We start from the raw sequence: 24,214 nt of genomic DNA, 5'->3' as shown, positions 1-24,214 counted from the left end.
AGCTGGGGGTCCTGGCACAGGCAGTGGGAGAGCCCCTGGGGGTCAGGTGAGGCTGTAGCTGGGGGTCCTGGCGCAGGCAGTGGGAGGGCCCCTGGGGGTCAGGTGAGGCTGTAGCTGGGGGTCCTGGCACAGGCAGTGGGAGAGCCCCTGGGGGTCAGGTGAGGCTGTAGCTGGGGGTCCTGGCACAGGCAGTGGGAGAGCCCCTGGGGGTCAGGTGAGGTTGTAGCTGGGGGTCCTGGCACAGGCAGTGGGAGAGCCCCTGGGGGTCAGGTGAGGTTGTAGCTGGGGGTCCTGGCACAGGCAGTGGGAGAGCCCCTGGGGGTCAGGTGAGGCTGTAGCTGGGGGTCCTGGCACAGGCAGTGGGAGGGCCCCTGGGGGTCAGGTGAGGCTGTGACTGGGGGTCCTGGCATGGGGAGGGGATCGCCCCAGGGGGTCAGGTGAAGGGGTGGGTTAGGATTCCTTCCCCACTCAGAACTCAGGGGTACAGATGTGGGAACCTGCATGAAAGGCCCCTGAAGCTTATTTTTACCAACTTAGGTTAAAACTTCACCAAGGAAGGCACAAATTTGTTTCCTTGCCTTAGTATCACTGCCGCCACCAAGTGATTTAAACAAATATTCAGGGAGGGCCACTTGAAGCCCCACTTTCCCCAAATATGTCCCCAAGCCCCTACATGCCCTCTCCTGGGGAGGCTTGAGAATAATATCCTCACCAATTGGTACAGGTGAACACAGACCCAAGCCCTTGGATTTTAAGAACAGGTTCTTAAAAGAAGAATTTTAATTAAAGAAAAGGTAAAAGAATCACCTCTGTAAAATCAGGATGGTAAGTACTTTACAGAATAACAAAAGACTCAAGAACACAGAGGATTTCCCCTCTAGGCAAAACCTTAAAGTTACGAAAACAGGGATAAACCTCCCTCTTAGCACAGGGAAAATTCACAAGCCAAAACAAAAGATAACTGAACACATTTATTTTCTGCTATTATTTACTATTTTAGCAAGACTAGATGCTTAGTTCAGATATAGTTTAGGGAGATGTATTTTCCCCTGCCCCGTTTCCTGGCTGACTCCGAGAAAGACAGACCAAAACCTTCCCCCATAGGTTTGAAAGTATCTTCTCCCCTTATTGGTCCTTTTGGTCAGGAGTCACCCAGGTTATCTGAGCTTCTTAATGCTTTACAGGTAAAAGAGAAATTAACCCTTTGCAGGGTAAAGAGGTATTTTATACTACCTGTAGCTATATGTTTTATGACAGGTGGCTGGGGGTCCTAGCACAGGCAGGGAGGGGAGAGCCATGGGGGTCAGGTGAGGGTGTGGCTGGGGAGTGGGAAAGCCCTGGAGTGTCAGGGGAGGGTATGGCTGGGGGCCCTAGCACAGGCAGTGAAAAACCCTCACTTGACCCTCCTGTGGCTATGGTTGGGGGCCCTGGCACAAGCAATGGGAGAGCTGCTGCTGGGGCAGTGTCATCTCAAGGAAGAGACTTTAGAGCATGTAGTGAGGAAGCCACAGCGTGCTCTGATGAATGCTCAGGCAAGGAGTGCCTGGCACGCACTCTTGGGGTGCTTTAGCAGTGACAGATGCAGATTCTCAGTAGCTGAGTGCAGGGGTGGGCAGCTGCTACGGGAAACAATTTAAGGATCCATGCAAGGCTTGACACAGAGACATAAGCCAATTTGGGGCAAGTGGACCTTGTGAGCAACAGATTTGGTGTATGCAACATGTGGTGATGATCTGTTGTGATGGGATGCACTGTCTTACTGGTTTCATTCTTGTAGCTAAAATGCCCTTTATTCTGTTAAAGTAGATGAATTATTCTCATGTGAATTATTCTCTATTATGTCTTTGCAGTTTGGCAAAGAAGTTTAATGATGTATCTGCTTTGCAGAATAAGTAATCCTACAGTCTTAAGTGGTATCTCTCCTGTTTTTACAGAGACAACAGGAAGATAAACATGAAAATTGTTGCAAGGGAAAAAATATACTCGTACAAATTGGTCTGTTTTGTATTCTTCCTGCCAGGATGTGTTCAATTTCCTCTGCTGCTGAAGTTTATTGAATCTTGCATTATATTAGTGTCCTTTTTTTCCCCAAGAGTATAAAAACCCTTTCCCATCACAACCTTATTAATTAATCTGTAGCAAGTACATGGTAATGAAATAAAGGGGTTCTAAACAGACCTTTCTTGTGGTGACATATAACTTCATGTTTTTCCAAAACTTTGATCCTTTCCTAATTCTTCACATGTTGAGATTATCCAGAAAAGGTTATAGTACTTAGTTCTGTGATTAGAAGCTCTGAAGGCTTAAGACTGAAGTTTTAATGCATGGATCTCTACATCTGAAATTACAGTTTGGCAATGAAGTGTAGATTCATCGAGTTTAAGGTCAGAAGGGACCTTTGTGATAATCTAGTCTGACCTTCTGCACATTGCAGGCCACAGAACCTCACCCACTCCTGAAATAGACCCCTAACTTCTGGTTGAGTTACTGAAGTCCTCAAATCATGGTTTAAAGACTTAAAGTTACAGAGCATTCAACATTTGCACTAGTTTGAACCTTCAAGTGACCCATGCTGCAGAGGAAGGCAAATCCTCAGACCCCCACCCATGGTCTCAGCCAATCTGACCTAGCGGGAAATTTCTTCCTGACCCAAATATGGTGATCAGTTACATCCTGGGCACATGGGCAAGACCCACTAGACAAATGTCTAATATTTAATCTTTCTTACACTATAGCAGTACATCAGTGATGAAAGCATCATATCTGGAATAAATTGCCTAGGGAGGTTGTGGAATCTCCATCTCTGGAGATATGTAAGAGTAGGTTAGATAAACATTTATCAGGGATGGTCTAGACAGTATTTGGTCCTGCGATGAGGGCAGAGGACTGGACTCAGTGACCTCTCGAGGTCCCTTTCAGTCCTTGAATCTATGAAATAGTGTCTTCCTGGAACCACAGTTTAAATCCTGCTATTGGTGACTCATTGTTTATTGCTTCTGAAGTAGACACACTTTAAATGGAAAGGTTTTTGCAAAGGTATTTGGTTTTTCAGAATAGATAGTGAAAACAGAAGTCCTACCTACAAGTGTAGGAGTCTACCCAGTGTATTGGGTAGAATTGCCATTCACACAAATATCCTTTGTGTGGAGTACAGTTCACCTTCATTTCAGGCAGCTTAATTAAAGTGGTGGTGTATGATTTGTATACAGTTGTCATGTGTTTTGAAATCCTTTTGACCTGAGATGCTGCATATTTGTGTAAGATACTTTAAATACTTCTAGGAAACAATATAATATAGAACTGGGAAATACCTCACATTAGTAGAATAATCTCTGCTAGATTCATGTGTGTAAATCCACCGCTTAATGGGAGTCAGACGTGTACATTAGGAAGATCTTGTATTTGTAGTAATGAACACCAGATTCCTATCATAATTTTCCCTGCAAAAATTAATATTTACTTTCATATATTCAGTTTTATCAATATTTCCTTACAAGGCAATCTCACTGGGGGCAAAATTAGGTATGAGTATAGTACAGAGATAAGGTTTCTCTTTCTCCATTTTTAATTGATCACTTGGCATTCATACAAATGCACTTAACATATTTGTTTTGTTTTAATTTTTGCAGTTCTCTGGAGTTGGAACAATGTTCTCTCAAAGTACTGGAGCCAGAAGGAAGCCCCAGTTGGAGTCTCCTGAGACTAATGGGTGAAAGGGGTTGCACTGTGGTGGAACTAGTGGAATTCTTACAGGCCCTGGAACACACAGAGGCTCTTCAGTGTCTCAGTCCTCCAGGTTAATTTTCATTCCTAAATTCACCATCTATATGCATTATGCTGGAAACTCACTGGGGTGAAGGGTCCTATAGTGGGTAGAAGAATTTATAGGTAAAAGCTAGCAATGCTATGTAAGAATCCAGAATAGATAGTGTTAGGAACAGATGGGCAGAACAGAAGAGTCTGTTGTGAAGACAATAGGTATATTTGGGAGGGAAGGCAGATTGTTTGCTTACTTAGTTATTTAAAAAGTAAGGTAGTGGATGTGGTTGTTTTTTACTACTGTAAGCCCTGCAGCCAGGACCACACAGAAGTCTGGAAGAGTGGATTCTTTTCTGTCTTGTGTATCAACAGAACTGTCACTGGTCTACACTTAAAATTTGGATCAACCTAAGTGGGTTGCTCAGGGGTGTGAAAAATTCACTCTCCCGAGTGCCTTAGTTAAGCCAACTTAACCCCCCCCATTGTAGACCTGGTTAGGTCAATGGAAAAATTCTTCACTCAACCAAACTGCTGCATGGGAAGGCGGCAGTGGCAGCAGCCGGGAGCCGCAGGCACTTTTAAAATGCCTGAGCAGGCTGCAGGGCTCCTAGGCATGCCCAACCACTCTGGGCCCTGTGCTTTGGGGGGCCCTGTGGGCTGACATGATTGGCCAGTGTGGTCTGTCCTGTAAGTGACAGACAGTCCCAGAAGTGATGGATTCATCATTTCCGCCCCAAGCCCCCCAGGATGGCCCTGGCCCTGGGGCCCAGAATTGCTGTCGATAGGCCTGTGCCCATAGTATAGGTGTGGCCTAAGACTTCTGTTGACCTAGCTATTGCCTTTCAGAGAGGTGCACTGATAGAAAAACCCCTTCTGTTGATGTAGGAAGCATTTAAACTATGGCACTACAGCAGCATGGCCACCATGCTGTAGCTGTGCAGCTGAAGTGAAGACATAATCTGAGTAAACTTATTACTGAGGTCGAAGACCTCATTATTTGCAGCTGTCCTTTATTACACAAAACAGGGCTAACAAAATGGGGTGCTGATCCTTAACTTGAGTTCCTAGATGCTATGTAAATGATAAATTTAAACAGAATTCTTGTGTGTTAAAACAGCAAATCTGTGAGGGAGACCACAATTGAGCAGTCATCTTGCTGAATCTAGTCTTTTGCTGTGATTTGATAATGTCTTATTATGAATTCTAGATAGTAACTAATGAGATATTTCACAAACAGAAAAAAGTTAATGCATGTACAAGAGCAATAGTCAGAATCATAGGTGAGTTTTGTACTCCTTGTCCTTCATTTATGAGAATAAATGTATTTTTCATTACTACCTGTAATGTATTCCAAAAACACATGGCCAAATTCTGTTTTGTTCTATAAATTGGCCCCCTAACATTAGCTTTTATAGTTTGAAACCTTAAATCTGTGAAGAGTTCATATAGGAATTGTTGTTTTAGGAAAAATTAATCTAGTTAATTAATTATCCTGTTCTGTTTCTTAAATAGGCTATGTGGGAATAACAGTAGTTTTTTAGATTCACTGTGCCTACGTTTTTACAATTGAATTATTGCTTTTGCCAAGATCAGTATTAGAACTGCAATGTGTTGCTTTGTGTAAAAGGAGGGTAATGTGAAGCATTCAAAGATATAATGAACTTTTGTGACAGCCTAAATGAAAGTGCATCTGTGTAAACCTACTAAGGCCGGGTCTATACCCAAGACTTTTGTAAATATAGCAATGTCAGGTATGGAAGTGATTTGGGGAGATGGGGCAACATTTCTATACTGGGAAAATCCCTAGTTTAAGTGGAGAAATGTGGGCTTGACAGAAATACCATTAAGTGGATACATAATTGGTTGAACAACCACAAGCAAAGCATAACTATTAATGGAATGACATCAGATTGTAGAGAGGTCTCAGGTTGGGTTTCACAGGGGTCTATTTTGGGCCTGGTGGTGTTTAACACCTTTATTAATTATCTGGATGTAGGTATAGAGAGCATGCTGATCAAGTTTCCAGATGATACAAAGCTGGGGGGCAATGTGCTAGTACTTTGGATGATAGAGCTAAAATTCAGAGGGATCTTGATAAATTGGAGAACTGAGTTATAGACCACAAAATGTAATTCAACAAAGACAAATGTAAAGTGCTACGCTTAGAGACGAAAAACCAAATGCACATATACAGAATTGGGGAAAACTGGCTTGGCAGCAGCACTGTTGAGAAGGACCTGGGTGGGGGTTGTGGTGGTTCACAACCTCAACATGAGTCAGCAATGTAATGCTGTTGCAAAACAAGCAAATGAAATTTTAGGTTGCATTAACAGATGCAGAACATGCAAATCATGGCAGGTGATAGTACTGTACCGCTCTAGTTGGCACTGGTTAGGCCTCAGCTTGAGTATAGTGTCCAGTGTTGGTCACCAGTGTATAGACAGGATGTAGAGAAACTGGAAAGGATCCAGAGGCCAGCGATAAAGATGGTTAAAGGGATGAAATGTAAGGCATATGAGCAAAGGCTGAAGGCTAGTTTGGAAAAGAGGAGATTAAGGGGGATATGATAACAGTCTTCAAATACTTGAAAGGCTGCCATAAAAAAGATGGAGAAAAGTTGTTGTCCTGCCCTCTGTGGCAAAAGAGAAGAGGCAATGGGTTCAAACTGTAGCATAGCAGATTTAGATAAAATCTCAGGAAAAACTTCCTAAGTGTAAGAACAGTGAGACAATGGAACAGACTGCCTCAGGAGGTTGTGGAAGCTTCTTCACTGCAGGTTTTCAAAAGGATGGCTTGGATGGTGTAGACACAATAAATCCTGCATCTTGGCAAAGGATTAGACTAGATGACTCTTGCAGTCCCTTCTTTCCTTATGATTCTAAGTGTAGTTATACCAACATAAATGGCTTTTGCCAGTATACCTTGTTTTGCTTACTGAATCTGTAAAAGCAATATTGGCAAAATCACATTTTTTGATGGTATAAGCTGCATCTACACTAGGAGAGTTTGCCAGTATAGCTATAGCAGCAAACGTTTTCTAGTATAGACCTGGTCTGAGTGAAAGAAAGTGTAAAGTAATGAACAGGTGAAAACATGCGGGGGTTTGCTTCTGTTTTGGGTGCACAAGGAAGGAAGGAGAAATCTCATCCCCTAGGTTATGATTGTGGGAACATAAACAATGATCCGGTCATGCTCCGCAATAACAGTAACCAGAGAAACAATTCATTGTGTGTGTAAGGAATGAGTATGCCTGAGGAGGATGTTAAAGAAATTAAGATGGTCCATGCATTCCTTTCTGTAGATTACTTACTGTAGATCTTAAAATGTACAGTCATGTGCAGATAGGAATTGAAATCTTAACGTGCCCTATCTTGTTAGGGATATGCACGTAAGATAACAATCGGGCAATTTAGTAAGCTATATGCTTGTTGGAGTTAGACCTTCCTGTGGTTGAGGACAGTACTTCCTTTGATATTTTGCCTCCTTCGAGCAGGACGCAAAGAAGCTGGATCTGTTTGTAATGTCCAGGAGATCTGTTTGGGATCTGATTAGACTTGAGGTCCATTTACAGTGCAATAAAAGACCCACAGTATGGCCATGGCTGACCCGGGTCAGCTGGCTCAGGCTGTGGGGCTAAAAATTGCAGTGTTGTAGATGTTTAGGCCTGAGTTAGAGTCTGGATTCTGAAACCCCATGAAGGGGGCAGGTCTCAGAGCCTGGATTCCAGCTTGACCCCAAACATCTGTGTTGTATATTTTAGCCCCACAGTCTGGCCTCTGAGACTTAGTGCCACAGGTTTTTTATTGCTGCATAGATATTCTAAAAGCGTTCCTGGGAAGATAAATTTATTGATAGAAAAACTTTATAATGGAACAGAAAGCTGCATTTGAGTCAGTTGGGTTTTCTATCCCCATAGGAGTGTGGCAAGGTTTTGTTTTGTCATCATCATTGTTCAATATTAGTGTTGATGGATAAATTTTGAGGGGATAGTTGGAAGTGAGCTGAATGCCAGTTTGCTTTGAGATCTTTAATGACCGTGTCTTTCTGGCTCAGTTTGGTAAATTGCTGCAGTTTATGGTCAGTCTGGTCAGGCAAGAAGCAGCATGCATTGGTTCGGTTATTAATCCAGATAAAACTAAGTCTATATATATGGAAATATACCTGTCTCATAGAACAGGAAGGGATCCTGAAAGGTCATTGAGTCCAGCTCCCTGCCTTCACTAGCAGGACCAAGTACTGATTTTGCCCCAGATCCCTAAGCAGCCCCCTCAAGGATTGAACTCTCAACCCTGGGTTTAGCAGGCCAGTGTTCAAACCACTGAGCTATCACTCCTCACATTATCAGGCAGCCTCTTCCATATTACAACCAGCTCAGTAGTAACCTTTCTGGACAGAACATTGAGCAGGTGGCAGCTGTCAGATATTTGGGTGCAGTGTCATAGATAGTGCTGGAGAATGCTTGAAAGATATAGATGCTTGTATAGCAGCAGCATCTGCTGCTATGTTTCGGTCCTTGGGTGGCCTCTGTTGAAACATTGTGATGTCAAGCTTGCTGCAAAGCTGTGGGTCTGTAGAACCACATTTACACCAACTCTGTTTTTTGACAATGAAATGTGGGTGATAAGGAAAGCTGGAAGAACATCAGATTAATGTTTTTGATTCATGTCTTTGTCCACTGCTTTATATTGAGTGGCAGGACAAGATTAGAAATAAGGATGTTCCAAGCCAAAGCTAGCAACCACATCTGTCAGCACTGGTTTGGTATCAGTGGCTTTTTTGTTACGGACATATTAGAATGGAAGATCAAGAAATTCCAAAGTGTGTGTCAAGGAATGCTGCTACCCAGGTGATGATCGTAGGTGTCAAAAGCGTAGTTTGTGTGACAAGATAGCCAATGATGGACATGAACTGAATATACAACCACACCACTTTAAATGCTTTGCCAGAGATCAATTTGGGTGGTGCTCAGTTTGCAAGGATGTCATGTCTCTTTGGCATTTCCCCTGATGAGATCCCCTTTTTTGTAGCGGACAAGATCAAGAGTCTATTCCTAGCATTGGGACTAATAAGCAATAAAGAAAAGTTACCTTATTCTGTCCCAAAAGATGTCACGTCTGACAACTTGATAAATGACTAAGGGGGACTCTGATAAATGACTCTTTGGATAGGGTGACATCTGTTCCTGTTCATCAGCATCCTTTCTCACATAAATCCTTAATAGAATTTATTTTAATAAAGTCATTATTAGACATTGGCAGCAATGTCATCTAGGTGATGCTGATATACTGTTCTCAGCCTGCCCTGTGTTGGTCTCAGTCAGGGTATGTCTTCACTAAAGAGAACTCAAGTTACCTACGTTAGAGTTACAGCCCTTGAGTTAACCTAGCTCGATTGAGAGTGGCTGCTCTGCAAAATAACACTTGAGTTGTTGTGTCCTGCATGTACTTGTGGGTAGCACTAAGACTTCTGGGGACATATCCAATGTGTCTTAGTGCTGTAGTAATCTGAGCTGCACTATGAATTGGTCTGCAGTATAATGTGCGAGAACATGTCTATCCTTTCTGGGCCAGTGGGGGGAATCATGGGAAGTCACTGGAGGACTAATGGCACTCAAGCGCTGCTAGCCTGTATCCACTCTTCAGAGTGGTCATGTGAGCAGCTGAGGTGCTGTGCTCACTTGAGCTTTTGCCTGTGTCTTCTCTTGGGGGAGCCAACTCAAGTTTAATGCACCACCACCTTCAGGCCATTGTCTACACCAGTGGTTCTCAACTAATGTACACCGAAGTCTTCTGGGGGTACATCAACTCATTTAGATATTTGCCTAGTTTTACAAATGGCTACATAACAAGTACTAGCGAAGTCAGTACAAACTAAAATTTCATACAGACAAAATGAGAAAGTAACCAGTTTTTCAGTAATAGCGTGCTGACACACTTTATATATCTGATTTTTGTAAGCAAGTAGTTTTTAAGTGAGGTGAAACTTGGGGTATACAAGACAAATCAGACTCCTGAAAGGGGTACAGTAGTCTGGAAAGGTTGAGAACCACCGGTCCACACTACAGATCCCTTGCTAGTATGGCTGTGCCCTCATAGCAGTTCCGGCAGACCCTGCTAGTAGAGATGTGGCATAAGCTGGAAGGACTTCATCTGCTGACATAGCTACACCTTCTCCCCAGTAACATTGCTGACAGAACAGTGCTTCTGACAACACAGCTGTAGTTGCATCTACATTGGGGTTTTGCTGGTGTAGCTGGCTGAAGTGTGTGGGTTGTTGTCCCCTGCCATGCACCCGTCCCTTCTCTCACCCGCTCTCCCCCTCCCCCCATGTTCCTAGCCCATATCTGTGCTGGCAAAACTTTGTAGTGTAGACCAGGCCTTAAAGCAGGAATGTTGGGTGTGTACACAAGTCAAAATGGAGCAGCACTCTAGTTAAGTATGTAGTGAAGACAAGCTCTCGGAGTCTGGGAAGAGCAGTTACAGCTTTAGCAACCTGATCCCTATTGCGTCTCATGGCTGTAAATCACTTCCTATCAGTTGTGGCATTGGACCTGAATCAGACGAAGGCACAGTGAATATATCCCTATGTTGGTGACTCAGCAGGACACCCAAATTGGTATGACTTTCCAGGACCCACTCTCAGCTCTGCTGATAGGCCAGCCTATGACAATATGTAGTTCATTCTAGAGTGAGGACACTACAATCGATTAAAGAGGTGTAACCTCATCTATCTTGTTTAACTAAGGGTTATTTGGCTACATCTGCTGGCTTAGAGTGACTCTGACAATTCAGACCCCAAGGTTTTGATAAAGACAAAGCAAATGTTAAGACTGATTCTGACACAGCTTTTATAAATAGTAGCATTTTCCTGGGTTTGGGTTCTGTTGTTGTGTTTTAAAGAAAAAATAATTCCTGATAATTTTCCAGGTTTTTATTCTTAGAAACTTGGATTGGCCCTGAACTTTAGGTTAAAATATATTGGTAATTCCCTCAGTTTGATTTTATGATCCAAGCAAGGCTGATTGCACAAATTTACTTGAATGTTGTGTATGTTTCTTTTTTTTAAATTGGTGACTGGATCATTTAATGTCAGTTGAGTAGCCGTCTCTGTTAATTATCATGGGTGTTGCTATAGACTTTTCTTTCTCAGCTTAGTTTCACCCTAAGCACATTTTTCCTGAACCTACACGTCATCTGAATAACCTGTTAACTATTAATGCTATAGGGTAGTCTCTTTGAAAGTGATGCACCTGTGCAATGAAGACACTGGAGTTGCACAGGTATAACTGAGGGCAGAATTTTGCTTGAAGAATCTTCTTACTGGTGATAATACCCAAGAAAATGAACAGATTTATCCATCATCTTCACATGTATAGAATATTGCTACATGTGCCTCCAACAATGGCTTACATGCCTCCTGTCTTAGTTTCCCCCCAGCTAAACAAAAAAAAAATATGAACCCTCCCCTTTTGGGATAACAAAAATCCAAACAAGATCATCCTTCCCTGTGTCGTTCATTTATGCCCATTCTGTCTCCTGGAGTTCTGTAGTAAAATCAACAAACCAAATCCAAAGAAGAAACTTCCTTCTCAATTGCCCCTTGGTTTACTGGCTTCCTTTCCAGGAAGGACAAGGGCTCAACTGGCAGACTGTGTGCAACAATACTTCTCAGCCTTCTGTAACCTCAGTGAGTCAGGCAGAGGTATTTGCTGCCTAAAGTTCTTTTCCCATGGCAATGTAGGCAAGCCAAGCTGAATTTGTTCAATGTTGAGTTTGAGTTTATTCAGAACTGACACTTAGGGTCAAATCATCTTTTTACTTGTAACCTGTGTAGAAATCAGTGAAAGATGACAAACAGAAATAACGACACAGCAGTTTTAGCCACTTTTCAGGGTAAAACCACACTTTAAGACTTCTGCATTTCATCTTTCAGAGGAAGTTCGTGAAGCAGTAAAACCCATTTGTAATCTCTTACAAAGTAGTGCAAAAATTATACATCTTAAAAATTTTCTTATAGTAAGAGGGTAATTGTATTATGCTAAAATATTTACTTCAAGGTGAAATTATAAACCTTTATAGGAAAACAAACTAAATTTTGAATCAGTTTTCTCAGAACTTGTTAGTGTTACTGTAATATCTCCACAGAACTTGGTTTTCTTGCATATTAAAATGTTAGTGACAATTGGAGCTGATTTAAAAGAAATTTGTGGAAATATTTGAATATTCAGAACATTTTTTTAATCCATGAGTTTTTTCCAGTTTTTCTATAGAAGTATTGACTTTTAAAAAAAAAAAAAAATCTTTTTCAAAATTTACATTTGAAAATTTAAATGATTTACTTAAGTAATTATAAGGTTCCCATCACGGTTGTATCTGAGTGTCTCACAAACCTTTAATGTGTCTACCTTGTAATCACCTAGAGGATAATAGAGTTGTAAGGAATAGCCAGCATAGATTTGTCAAAAACAAATCATAACTAACAAATCTCAGTTCCTTTTTTGACAGAGTTACTGGTTTACTGAACGGGGGAAAGCAGTAGATGTGATTATATCTTGATTTTTAGTAAAGCTTTTGATACAGTCCCCCATAACAGCCTCATAAGGAAACTAGGAAAATGTGGTCTAGATGAAATTACTATAAAGTGGATGTGCCACTGGTTGAAAGACCATGCTTAAAGAGTAGTTATTAACTGTTTGTTTCCTGTCAAACTAGGATCCTGTCGGGGTCCATCCTGGGTCTGGTACTATTCAGCATTTTTATTAATGGCTTGGATAATAGAGTGAAGAGTGAGTGTGTGCTTATAAAATTTATAGATGACACCAAGTTGAGAGGTCACAAGCACTTTGGAGGAAAGGATTAGAATTCAATATGACTTTGACAAATTGGAGAATTGGTCTGCAAGCAACACAAGTGCAAAGTATTTCACTTAGGAAGGACAAATCAAGTGCACAACAACAAAATGGGGAATAACTGCTAGGTGATAGTTCTGTTGAAAAGGATCTGGGGTTATAGTGGATCACAATATGATGCAGTTATGAAAAGGCTAACATCATTCTGAGTATTAACAAAAGTGGTGTAAGTAAAACATGGCAAGTAATAGTCCTGCTCTACTCAGCACTGGTGAGGTCTCAGTTGGAGTCCTGTGACCAATTCTGGGTGCTACAGTTTAGGAAAGATGTGGACAAATTCGAGAGGGTCCAGAAAGCAACAGAAATGATAAAAGGGTTAGATAACCTAACCTATGAGAAAAGATTAAAATAATGGATATATTTAGTCTTTAGAAAAGACTGAGTATGTTAAGGGCAGTTGTAAAGAACAGAGGAATCAATTGTTTTTCAGATCCACTGAAGATAGATCAAGAAGTAATCAACAGAAGGGAGATTTAGATTAGATATTAAGAAAAACTTTTCAAATTATAAGGTTAGTTAAGCTCCCGAATAGGTTTCCAAGGGAGGTTGTGCAATACCCAAGGAATATCAGGGTTGGAAGGGACCTCAGGAGGTCATCTAGTCCAACCCCCTGCTCAAAGCAGGAGCAATCCTCAGACAGATTTTTGCCTCAGATCCCTAAATGGCCCCCCTCAAGGACTGAACTCACAAAACTTTGGGTTTAGCAGGCCAATGCTCAAACCACTGAGCTATCCCTCCCCATCATTGGAGGTGTCTGAAAAACAGGTTAGACAAACACTTGTCAAGGATGATCTAAGTTTACTTTGTCCTGCTCAGTGCCGGGGCTGGACTTGGTGATTTATCGAGGGCCCTTCCAGCCTTACCTGTCTTTGATTCTGTGATTCACAATACTCTTTTAAGGTAGGAAAGTGCTATTATCCCCATTTTTACAGATGGGAAACTGAAGGACAGAGACTAAGGGCTTGTATACACGGGGAAGCTATTTTAGGATAAGTTAGTGTGAATTTAAAGTGTTATACGCCTCTACCCCTATATAATGTGATCCAATATAATATGAATTCGGATATAACACGGTAAAGCAGCGCTCTGGGGGCGGGGGACTGCACACTCCAGCAGATCAGAGCAGGTTTGATATAACGTGTTTTCACCTATAACTCAGTAAGAGGTTTTTTTTGGCTCCTGAGGACAGTGTTATATCGGGGTAGAAGTGTAGCTTTTCCACAATAACTTCCCAGTGGACACGTATGTTGGAGTAAGAGTATCCAGATGGGAAGCTATTGCAGAATAGCTTATTCCTTATTAACAATTCTGGTCAATTTCCCCATGCAGACAAGCCCTGAGTGACTTGCCCAAGATCATCTTAGGCTAATGACCTAAGCACTGGAGACCTTCCTTCATGTCTACTTTCCTCATCTTGGAAACATTCCCACCACATGACTAGATTGATTAATCAAAATAGGGGGAAAAGGGCCTCTCTCTCTCTCACACACACACACACACACACACGTTCACCAAAAATCCAACAGGTGAGTGCATATATGTACATTTAAAATTTTTGTCAAAAATGCAAAAAACATTTTTTGGGGGGGGGAAAGGTCTTTATGAAAATTCTGTTTAGAAATGTCCCTTTTTGACTAAAATAATTTTTGTTTGATAAATTCAACCATAGATAATAAAAATAAGATATTAGTAACATATCAAGAACAGAACAAAATATTTTAAGGGTCTGATTCTCATTCATACTGAGTCCCCTACATTTCACTGTGGCAGTGTGTTAGGGCCCCATAGTGGGTGTAAGTGTAATTTGTGAATTCCTTTATATTTAATACATATTTTAAAAGAACTTGCCTAATGTACAAAAAGTTAAATCCTTTCTCTCGCAACAGACTCTCAACCTCAAGTTTGTTAAAATTGTGGCAGTAAAAATGTTAAATAAGGGAACAATTTTTAATATTAAACCTTATTTAATCATCCATGTACCACTTACAACTAAACTTCATCATTGTATTTAAAATAAACAATTGACAATTGTAAAGTACATGCAGTAGGTAGACTGCAAAAATACAACAGCGCAGTTCTACTCCTACAACAATATTTAACTTACAAAAGACAAGTGGAAGCAAGTTCATTCTTGTTACAATGTCTTAACTTCTCTCTTTTTTTCTTTTTTTTTTTTTTTAAGGTATAAAGATTGTTGTACAGCCAGACCCCAAGTCAGTAGTATCTGGACGAACAGTCAAGCTATGTTGTTGGGCAACTGGACATCCATTTCTGCATTATCAGTGGTTCAAACAGGAAAAAGAGGTAATAACCAAATATAGGAAATCTCAAGGACTCGATGGAGATATTGCGTAAAAGTCAGTCTGCAGAATATAAATCCTTACGAAAAACTGGAGTCCATCTTCCCTCCTCCCTGCAACTGGCTCAAAGATATTTTTAAGAACATTTATGGTGAAAGTTTCTAGACTGGCAACCCTCCAATAATCAGCAGGGTCACAGGGCCGAGCTCCTCTGGCCCCGGGATTGCAGCAGGGTCACAGAGCAGAGTTCTTCAGGTCCCAGGACCACTGCGGCTGGAGGAGGTATTAGCTCCTGCTGGAGGAGCTCTGCTTTCCCTGCTGTGCTCCCCTCCCCCTTTTTTTGCTATAATGGTTATATGGCTTGGATCCCCAGGGGTTTGTTATAGAGAGGGTGTGCTGTCTTTCCTCATAACATAATGTGCTTAACGTGCCCTTCCAAAAGCTGTCAAATTTTAAATTCCTGCACTCGCCTCATATTCCTATAGCCTGAGTATCATTCCCCAGTTAAAAAGGAACACAACTTTTCTCCAACATCTCCCCTCTTTTATCCAGGCGTATCTTCCTGTAAGAGGAATGCCTATTGATGAACCCTTATATTAGCAATGATATTAAAGTCCATTTTTAAGATGTAATGTGAGGTCACTTTGAGGCCTCAAGCAACATGTTAAATTAGTTTGATCCAGATAGAGATTGTCTCCATGTTACTGAAATGTGTAATCAATGCACTATTTACTATACAGTTTTGATTCTTATCTGGTAAAGGTACATTTATTTTCATGTATAGTCTTCTGTTGCAGCCCCAAAAAAGAGTTCTAACAGTTTCCAGTTCAGAGTTGGATATGTCTGCTTATGACAATACTGATATAACATGAATGCTGACTGGGATAATGGTTTGAGAATCCCATCCAGCTATTTGTGGAAGGATAAGGATTCAGAATTGAAGTTCCTGAAACAATGTGCACTGTAAGAAAATTTATAATGTCTCTTTATTTAATAGCAACACCAATCTGCCCTTGAATCAGTATTTTGTCTTTAAGATGTTAAAGGCTGAGGACAAGAGTTGTCTCTTCTGACGGTTTGAAATAGGCTTTAAGAAAATGTGGTGATAGTCAGGAGTACTGTCCTTGCTAAATACAAATATTCTTATGTTTACTCCAAACCAGCACCAGTCAGTTAAGTTTTTCTGTGGCTCATATGTAACACAGGTTCCACATGGGAATTCCCCGGAGTTGATTTTTAACCCAGTGAGTGTAAGTGATTCTGGGTTTTACATCTGTCGAGTGAACAGCGATTCTTCCTTTGTGTTCAGTCGGTGGGCACAACTGGACGTTTGTGATCTCCAGGGCGTGTCTTATGGTGAGTTGCAAATACTTTTCACAATGGGTCCCCTCTGTTCAGATTTAGGGGTGAGGAAGATGAACCAGATCATAATTCAGTAGGCTTAAAGTAAATATGCATCTGACAAATTCAATCTGCTGCGAAAGTGTCTTTGAGTTGCAGTAACAACTTATTTAGCTAAAGCCCAGATTATGGTTCAGCACTCATGATTATACAAGGTAGTGAAGGGGAGTGTTTTAAGCCTCACTGCCTTGTTCTGGCTACCCATATCACAGCATATAGAGAAGGAGGGAAAACAGGTTCTGTAGAGCTTGCTATGAATTGTTGTTGTCCTCCCCCCATCCTCCAAATAGATGGAATGGGAGAAGAATGGATGTAGCCTTGACTCCATTCCTTCCAATGTGCCTGCCAGGCTTCAGCATAGTGTGCTGGCACAGCAACAGACATGTGCTGCACCATGCATAGACCCAGCACAGTCTCTGCACCCTCTCCAGAGCAGTAGAGAAATTGAAAGGGAGATTAACTTGTAAACTAGTCCTAACACACAGAGAATATAAACCGCTATATATGTGTGGAGTGGTAAGTCAAAAAAGTGACTTAATGTAGACAAGTATGTTTTGCTTCCAGTGTTTGTCTGTTTTATAAACTGAGTAAAATAAAGAGTTAGTGTTTTCTGTGTGACTAGAATTCTTGTAAGTTTACAGCAAAACAGTTAATCATAGCATCAGACTTTAAGGTCAGAAGGGACCATTATGATCATCTGAAGATAGATATTCAGGTAACAAACAGATTTGGTTCAAGTTTACCTGTAGTAGGAAAATCATGTATAAAATATGTAATGTTAATGTGGAAAATGAGAATGCAGGAAGAAAAGAATAAATAAAGAGGAAGAGAAAATTAAGATGCGAAGATTGAAATCTGCTCACTTGTATCCATTTAGTTGGTACCAAAGTTGGGGGGAGTATACAGTATTTTTTTTATTTGTAGTGTACTTCATCGGCTTTATTGTGCTAACACCATTCATTACTCCCAGTTTCAGAGGCTGCGTGGTTTTGGTGGTTATTTTGGTAGGGTAATACGTGGAACTTTTGTAATGAATGTTACAGATGAACAACTAATAGCAACATTTTTACTGTTTAACTGCCTTGCTTAGAAGTTTTTGGTGTTTCACTGAGCTACTGATATGAGGTGAAATGTGCTAAGTTAAAAAAGAAAGTAAATCGTCTTCAATCTGTAAAGAGAACTTTTTACTGTATTATGCAACTCATAGGTGATGCTTTGCTATAGGCTTTTTGAACTATAGTAGTTTTCTGCTTATCATGTTACTCCAGGCAAAAGAAGAGTGTAGAGAACACTGATCAAACTTTCACTAATGTTGTAAGGACTAATGTTAAAATAGAGACCTTTTTAACATCTGAAATGAAAGAATTACTCAATATGATGTTATCTGAACAATTGTCTTCTCCCTCCTCACCAAAAGTGCAGCTATTTTTTAACAGTCTTAAATCATCCTGATTGTAATATTGGCTCCCCTAGTGGACCGGGTCATGGCTATTTAGTAAAACTGCAGAGAGAAACTAACCCTCCCCCCCCCCCCAAAAAAAAAAAAAGTGTTTGTTTCACTGAGGTAGCACAAGAGTTCTGATGCTTAAAGAGCAATGGATATATATGAGAGAGAGAGATTAGATTATCAGTAAATGTCTGTAAACATTGATTTCATTGTACACAAAAAAGTTAACAGAAAAAGATCACAGAAATTTATAGAGAGGCAAAGTAAGAATAATGCTGCTTGAGAACTTAAAATTTGATTGAAGGATGTTTACTTTGTATATTTTGACATGTGATGTTGACAAATTGTGTTTTAGTGGTTATAAAGCTTCAACTTCTTGAATCTCAACATCTACTGTAATTAAATAATTATCTGACTTCCCTCAATTTCCTGGAACTGTGAACATTTAAATTGATTAAAAATTGGAAAAAATGCTTAAAACACAATAGTTTTTGCAGAACTGTGAGAACTAAGATAATCAATGTTTATTTGTATCTATCTATTGAAATTACACCTCTACCCCGATATAATGCTGTCCTCGGGAGCCAAATAATCTTACCGTGTTATATCAAACTTGCTTTGATCTGCCAAAGTGCGCAGCCCCGCCCCTCCGGAGCGCTGCTTTACCGCATTATATTCGAATTTGTGTTATATCGGGTTGCGTTATATTGGGGTAGAGGGGTATCTCTGTCAGTTATCAATTCTTACATAAGTGAGGGAGGAAAGTATTATTTTGGCTCCATATGTAACAAAATTCATAGATTCATAGACTCTAGGACTGGAAGGGACCTCAAGAGGTCATCAAGTCCAGTCCCCTGCCCTCATGGCAGGACCAAATACTGTCTAGACCATCCCTGATAGACATTTATCTAACCTACTATTAAATATCTCCAGCGATGGAGATTCCACAACCTCCCTAGGCAATTTATTTCAGTGTTTAACTACTCTGACAGTTAGAAACTTTTTCCTAATGTCCAACCTAAATCTCCCTTGCTGCAGTTTAAGCCCATTGCTTCTTGTTCTATCATTGGAGGCTAAGGTGAACAAGTTTTCTCCCTCCTCCTGATGACACCCTTTTAGATACCTGAAAACTGCTATCATGTCCCCTCTCAGTCTTCTCTTTTCCAAACTAAATAAACCCAATTCTTTCAGCCTTCCTCATAGGTCATGTTCTCAAGACCTTTAATCATTCTTGTTGCTCTTCTCCGGACCCTCTCCAGTTTCTCCACATCTTTCTTGAAATGCGGTGCCCAGAACTGGACACAATACTCCAGTTGAGGCCTAACCAGTGCAGAGTAGAGCGGAAGAATGACTTCTCATGTCTTGTTTACAACACACCTGTTAATGCATCCCAGAATCACGTTTGCTTTTTTTGCAACAGTATCACACTGTTGACTCATATTTAGCTTGTGGTCCACTATGACCCCTAGATCTCTTTCTGCCATACTCCTTCCTAGACAGTCTCTTCCCATTTTGTATGTGTGAAACTGATTGTTCCTTCCTACGTGGAGCACTTTACATTTGTCTTTATTGAACTTCATCCGGTTTACCTCAGACCATTTCTCCAATTTGTCCAGATCATTTTGAATTTTGACCCTATCCTCCAAAGCAGTTGCAATCCCTTCCAGTTTGGTATCATCTGCAAACTTAATAAGCGTACTTTCTATGCCAATATCTAAGTCGTTGATGACGATATTGAACAGAGCCGGTCCCAAAACAGACCCCTGCGGAACCCCACTTGTTATACCTTTCCAGCAGGATTGGGAGCCATTAATAACTACTCTCTGAGTACGGTTATCCAGCCAGTTATGCACCCACCTTATAGTAGCCCCATCTAAATTGTATTTGCCTAGTTTATCGATAAGGATATCATGCAAGACCGTATCAAATGCCTTACTAAAGTCTAGGTATACCACATCCACCGCTTCTCCCTTATCCACAAGACTCATCATCCTATCAAAGAAAGCTGTCAGATTGGTTTGACACGATTTGTTCTTTACAAATCCATGCTGGCTATTCCCTATCACCTTACCACCTTCCAAGTGTTTGCAGATGATTTCTTTAATTACTTGCTCCATTATCTTCCCTGGCACAGAAGTTAAACTAACTGGTCTGTAGTTTCCTGGGTTGTTTTTATTTCCCTTTTTATTGATGGGCACTATATTTGCCCTTTTCCAGTCTTCTGGAATCTCTCCCGTCCCCCATGACTTTCCAAAGATAATAGCTAGAGGCTCAGATACCTCCACTATTAACTCCTTGAGTATTCTTGGATGCATTTCATCAGGCCCTGGTGACTTGCAGACATCTAACTTTTCTAAGTGATTTTTAACTTGCTCTTTTTTTATTTTATCTTCTAAACCTACCCCCTTCCCATAAGCATTCACTATGTTAGACATTCCTTCAGACTTCTCAGTGAAGACCGAAACAAAGAAGTCATTAAGCATCTCTGCCATTTCCAAGTTTCCTGTTACTGTTTTTCCCTCCTCACTGAGCAGTGGGCCTACCCTGTCCTTGGTCTTCCTCTTGCTTCTAATGTATTGATAGAAAGTCTTCTTGTTTCCCTTTATTCCCATAGCTAGTTTGAGCTCATTTTGTGCCTTTGCCTTTCTAATCTTGCCCCTGCATTCCTGTGTTGTTTGCCTATATTCATTCTTTGTAATCTGACCTAGCTTCCGTTTTTTATGACTCCTTTTTATTTTGTAGGTCATGCAAGATCTCGTGGTTAAGCCATGGTGGTCTTTTGCCACATTTTCTATCTTTCCTACCCATCGGAATAGCTTGCTTTTGGGCCCTTAATAGTGTCCCTTTGAAAAACTGCCAACTCTCCTCAGTTGTTTTTCCCCTCAGTCTTGAAATCCATTGTCTCTATTTTGCTGTACTCCCTTCTACCCTTCCTTAGAATTGCAAACTCTATGATTTCATGATCACTTTCACCCAAGCTTCCTTCTACTTTCAAACTCTCAACGAGTTCCTCCCTATTTGTTAAAATCAAGTCTAGAACAGCTTCCCCCAGTAGCTTTTTCAACCTTCTGAAATAAAAAGTTGTCTGCAATGCAGTCCAGGAACTTATTGGATAGTCTGTGCCCCGCGTTGTTATTTTCCCAACATATATCTGGATAGTTGAAGTCCCCCATCACCACCAAATCTTGGGCTTTGGATGATTTTGTTAGTTGTTTTTAAAAAAGCCTCTTCCACCTGCTTAGGTGGCCTGTAGAAGACTCCTAGCACGACATCACCCTTGTTTTTTACCCCTTTTATTCTAACCCAGAGACTCTCAACACTTCCATCTCTTATGTCCATCTCCACCTCAGTCCAAATGTGTCCATTTTTAATATATAAGGCAACACCTCCTCCCTTTTCCTCTGTCTATCCTTCCTGAGCAAGCTATACGCATCCACACCAACATTCCAATCATGTGTATTATCCCACCAAGTTTCAGTTATGCCAACAATGTTATACTTGTATTTATTTATTAGCACTTCCAGTTCTTCCTGTTTATTGCCCATACTTCTGGCATTTGTATATAGGCATCTAAGATACTGGTTTGATCTTGCCTCCCAGTTTTGCCCTGACCCTCCTTTCTCTCTGCCATTATAGCCCACACACCCTCTTGTTTCTGACCCATCTCCCAGGTCTTCATGTTCCCCACTTACCTGTGGGCTTTGCTCACCTGTCTCCGTCGAACCTAGTTTAAAGCCCTGATTTATTCAATTTATGGGCCAGATTCTCACTTGGTGTATCACCACGGAAGTCAATTAAGCTGCACCACTTTACGCCAGCTGAAGATCTGGTCCATTATTCATAGCAGTCCAAACTGAACTCACTCTCTCGCATGCTCTGTGTTAATACATACATACAGAGAAAAGACAGAAAATTTAAGATTACAAACAGATAAGTCGCTCTTTTCTCTAGGGACCAGTATGCATGGCTGGAGGATTGGAAAACCGATCCTCCTTTTATCCAGATGTTTCTTGGCAATTCATGTTGGAAATAATAATGTTAAGGACCTGATTTTGAGTACTTTCTGCAAGCTTCTAAGCACTCTTAGCTCCTGTTGAAGTCATCAGGAGGTTTAAGGCACTTCAGACATTGCAGATGCAGCTCTGCATCTCCCACAATTGGGATCAATAGTATATGTTGCCAACATATCACTTTCTGCATGCTTTTATGTATGTATTCTATCTGCTGCAGCTAGACCTGATAAAGGAGTCTTAGAGTGAGATTTAGGTAGAAGATTTCACTGAGGATATCAGCATCTAAAAAGAAGTGCACTACCCTTGAAATGTCTCTTATAGGTTCTGTTTACCTGAACAAGTAACATTATATTCAGTAGTATTAGTTGACAACTCCCAAATATGTTATAAGCCCCAGTGCCATTTTGTGATCTATTATAGGACAGTAATCCAAACCACAGAATATTCAAGGCTGAATGCTCTTCTGTAGGAAGCTCCTCCAGTGTTATGAATTGAATGCTCATGATGTACTGCCACCACAGCATGCAGAGATCAGCATCTTAACTCTGAAAATTTGACAGCTGCTGTTACTGAACCAGAATTACAACTGTTTGCTACAGAAACCAGCTGAACTTCAGATTCTGGCCCTTTTCGGTGCCCCCAAAGTATATTTTCAGTGCAATGGAGTATATTATGCTTTAAGGGTATACTATGGTTGTCTTTATTTGCTGGTTTTGACTTTCAATGAAACAAGAGTAAGCATTACCAACATAAAATATTTTGACTACAGATAAACCAACCATAGAATTTTGGTTTTGCTTGTTAAAAACAAAAACAAAACCCCCTAATCCAGGACGCAACTTGCCTGCTTGCCTACATTCTTGCGGTTCAGATAAAATGAAATCCAGATTCAAACAACTCTTTGTTTATTTTTACAAGACCCCAAAACCCAGGTGACGTGGTTTTGTATAACCCAAACCAAGTCTTCCTGTTTCACCTTCAATACTTATTTGACATAATATTTATATATTAGATTCGCTCCGGGACCCACTGTCGAAGTGCCCCGAAGATCCGTGGCAGGGAGTCCTTCTGCCTTAGCACCCACCGCCGAAGAGTTGGGTCTTCGGCGGTAATTCAGCAGCGGGGGCCCCCTGCTGCGGGTCTTTGGGGCACTGCGGCGGTGGGTCCTGGAGCGGAAGGCCCCCCCGCTGCCAAGGACCCCAGGCCTTCCGAATCCTCTGAGCTGCCCTGATCTGAGACACATTTAAAACTGAAGAGAGGGATTTTAAAATTAAATGGTTAACAGTGGGGCTACATGAGAAATTCATTCTGTAGATTTCATGATCAGTGGTTTAAATATAAAGCAATGGAAGTTACACTTTTGGACTATTTACTTATACCCCCTTCACCCTCTCAACGTAGGCTTGCCATTCAAGTTACAGGGAGCTCTGCGTGCATGCAGCAAAAATCAACCCAATAGTCATTATGCTTCAAGGTAATCATTTTACTACTTCACCAGAATTTCTAGATTACACTAGCATCAGTTTTTAATGAAAATTAAATTCCTTAGTGTCTCATAAAAATGTGCAGCAACCCTTTTCTAGTTGTTTAATTGCTGTGTATGTGCTTGTACACCTTAAAGTTAACCCAGAAGAGAGCACTGTCAAGGCCCTCTCTGTGTATCAGTTATGTACCCACAGTGGAATTACAGAGGGAACCCACTTCTTTTACGTCAGATACAAAATTCAAAGTGATCCAATACTCCGGCAGAGGGACCCAGTACACAGCAGTAGATACTAAGAATGGTGATTGTGAAGAGTTGCATTGCAGCCCCCATGACCTGCCCGCAGGGATGTGCATGCATGAACCAAATTCCTCTCACCACCAGTTTACTTTGCTGCAGATGGCTGGAAGTGAAAATTTTAGGCGGTTACAGTGAAACTGCAGTAATGTCACCAAGTTTGGTTTGTCAATATTTCTTTAATTCAAATAGTCAAATTTGACAGTTATTCTATTAACAACAAGAGAATTAATGGGCTGTTCTATAGTACTAGAAGTGCTTCATAAATGCCACTCACCTTTGTTCTAACTCCTAGATAAAGTTTCTTCTTAAACAAAACTGTGTTCACAATGTATTAAGGTAGAAACTGCTAAAATATCAAGATTAAATATATTTCTACTGTACATACAGAAGCAACTTCACTGAGAGGAATTCAAATATGCATGGGATGTCTGGTAACATTTAAAAACCCCCACAACAACAGCAAGTTCAGACTTCCCCAGAGAGAATATATCATGAAGCTTTTGGCTCAGCTGTTGTGGTCACTCATGTCAATGTGTTTAGATTAAAGGTCCAGAATATGCAGACACATGTTGGCATCTAATCTGTCAATCACTCGTGGATTAA

General features: G+C 40.9%; 1 protein-coding gene across 2 annotated transcripts in view; it reads left to right on the top strand.

The window, feature by feature from the left end:
* The window catches only part of MALT1 (MALT1 paracaspase), a 75,497-nt gene that overhangs the window by 971 nt on the left and 50,312 nt on the right, over window positions 1-24,214 (top strand). For both annotated transcript variants that reach the window (XM_030567288.1, XM_030567287.1), the window contains exons 2-4: window positions 3,630-3,796; window positions 14,850-14,971; window positions 16,173-16,323. In XM_030567288.1, the coding sequence (XP_030423148.1) occupies window positions 3,630-3,796; window positions 14,850-14,971; window positions 16,173-16,323 (440 nt within the window). The remainder of the gene's footprint in view (window positions 1-3,629; window positions 3,797-14,849; window positions 14,972-16,172; window positions 16,324-24,214) is intronic.

The sequence above is a fragment of the Gopherus evgoodei genome, chromosome 6, assembly GCF_007399415.2.
Source record: "Gopherus evgoodei ecotype Sinaloan lineage chromosome 6, rGopEvg1_v1.p, whole genome shotgun sequence".
Taxonomy (NCBI): domain Eukaryota; kingdom Metazoa; phylum Chordata; order Testudines; family Testudinidae; genus Gopherus; species Gopherus evgoodei.
This window is presented reverse-complemented; position numbering and strand designations above follow the sequence as displayed.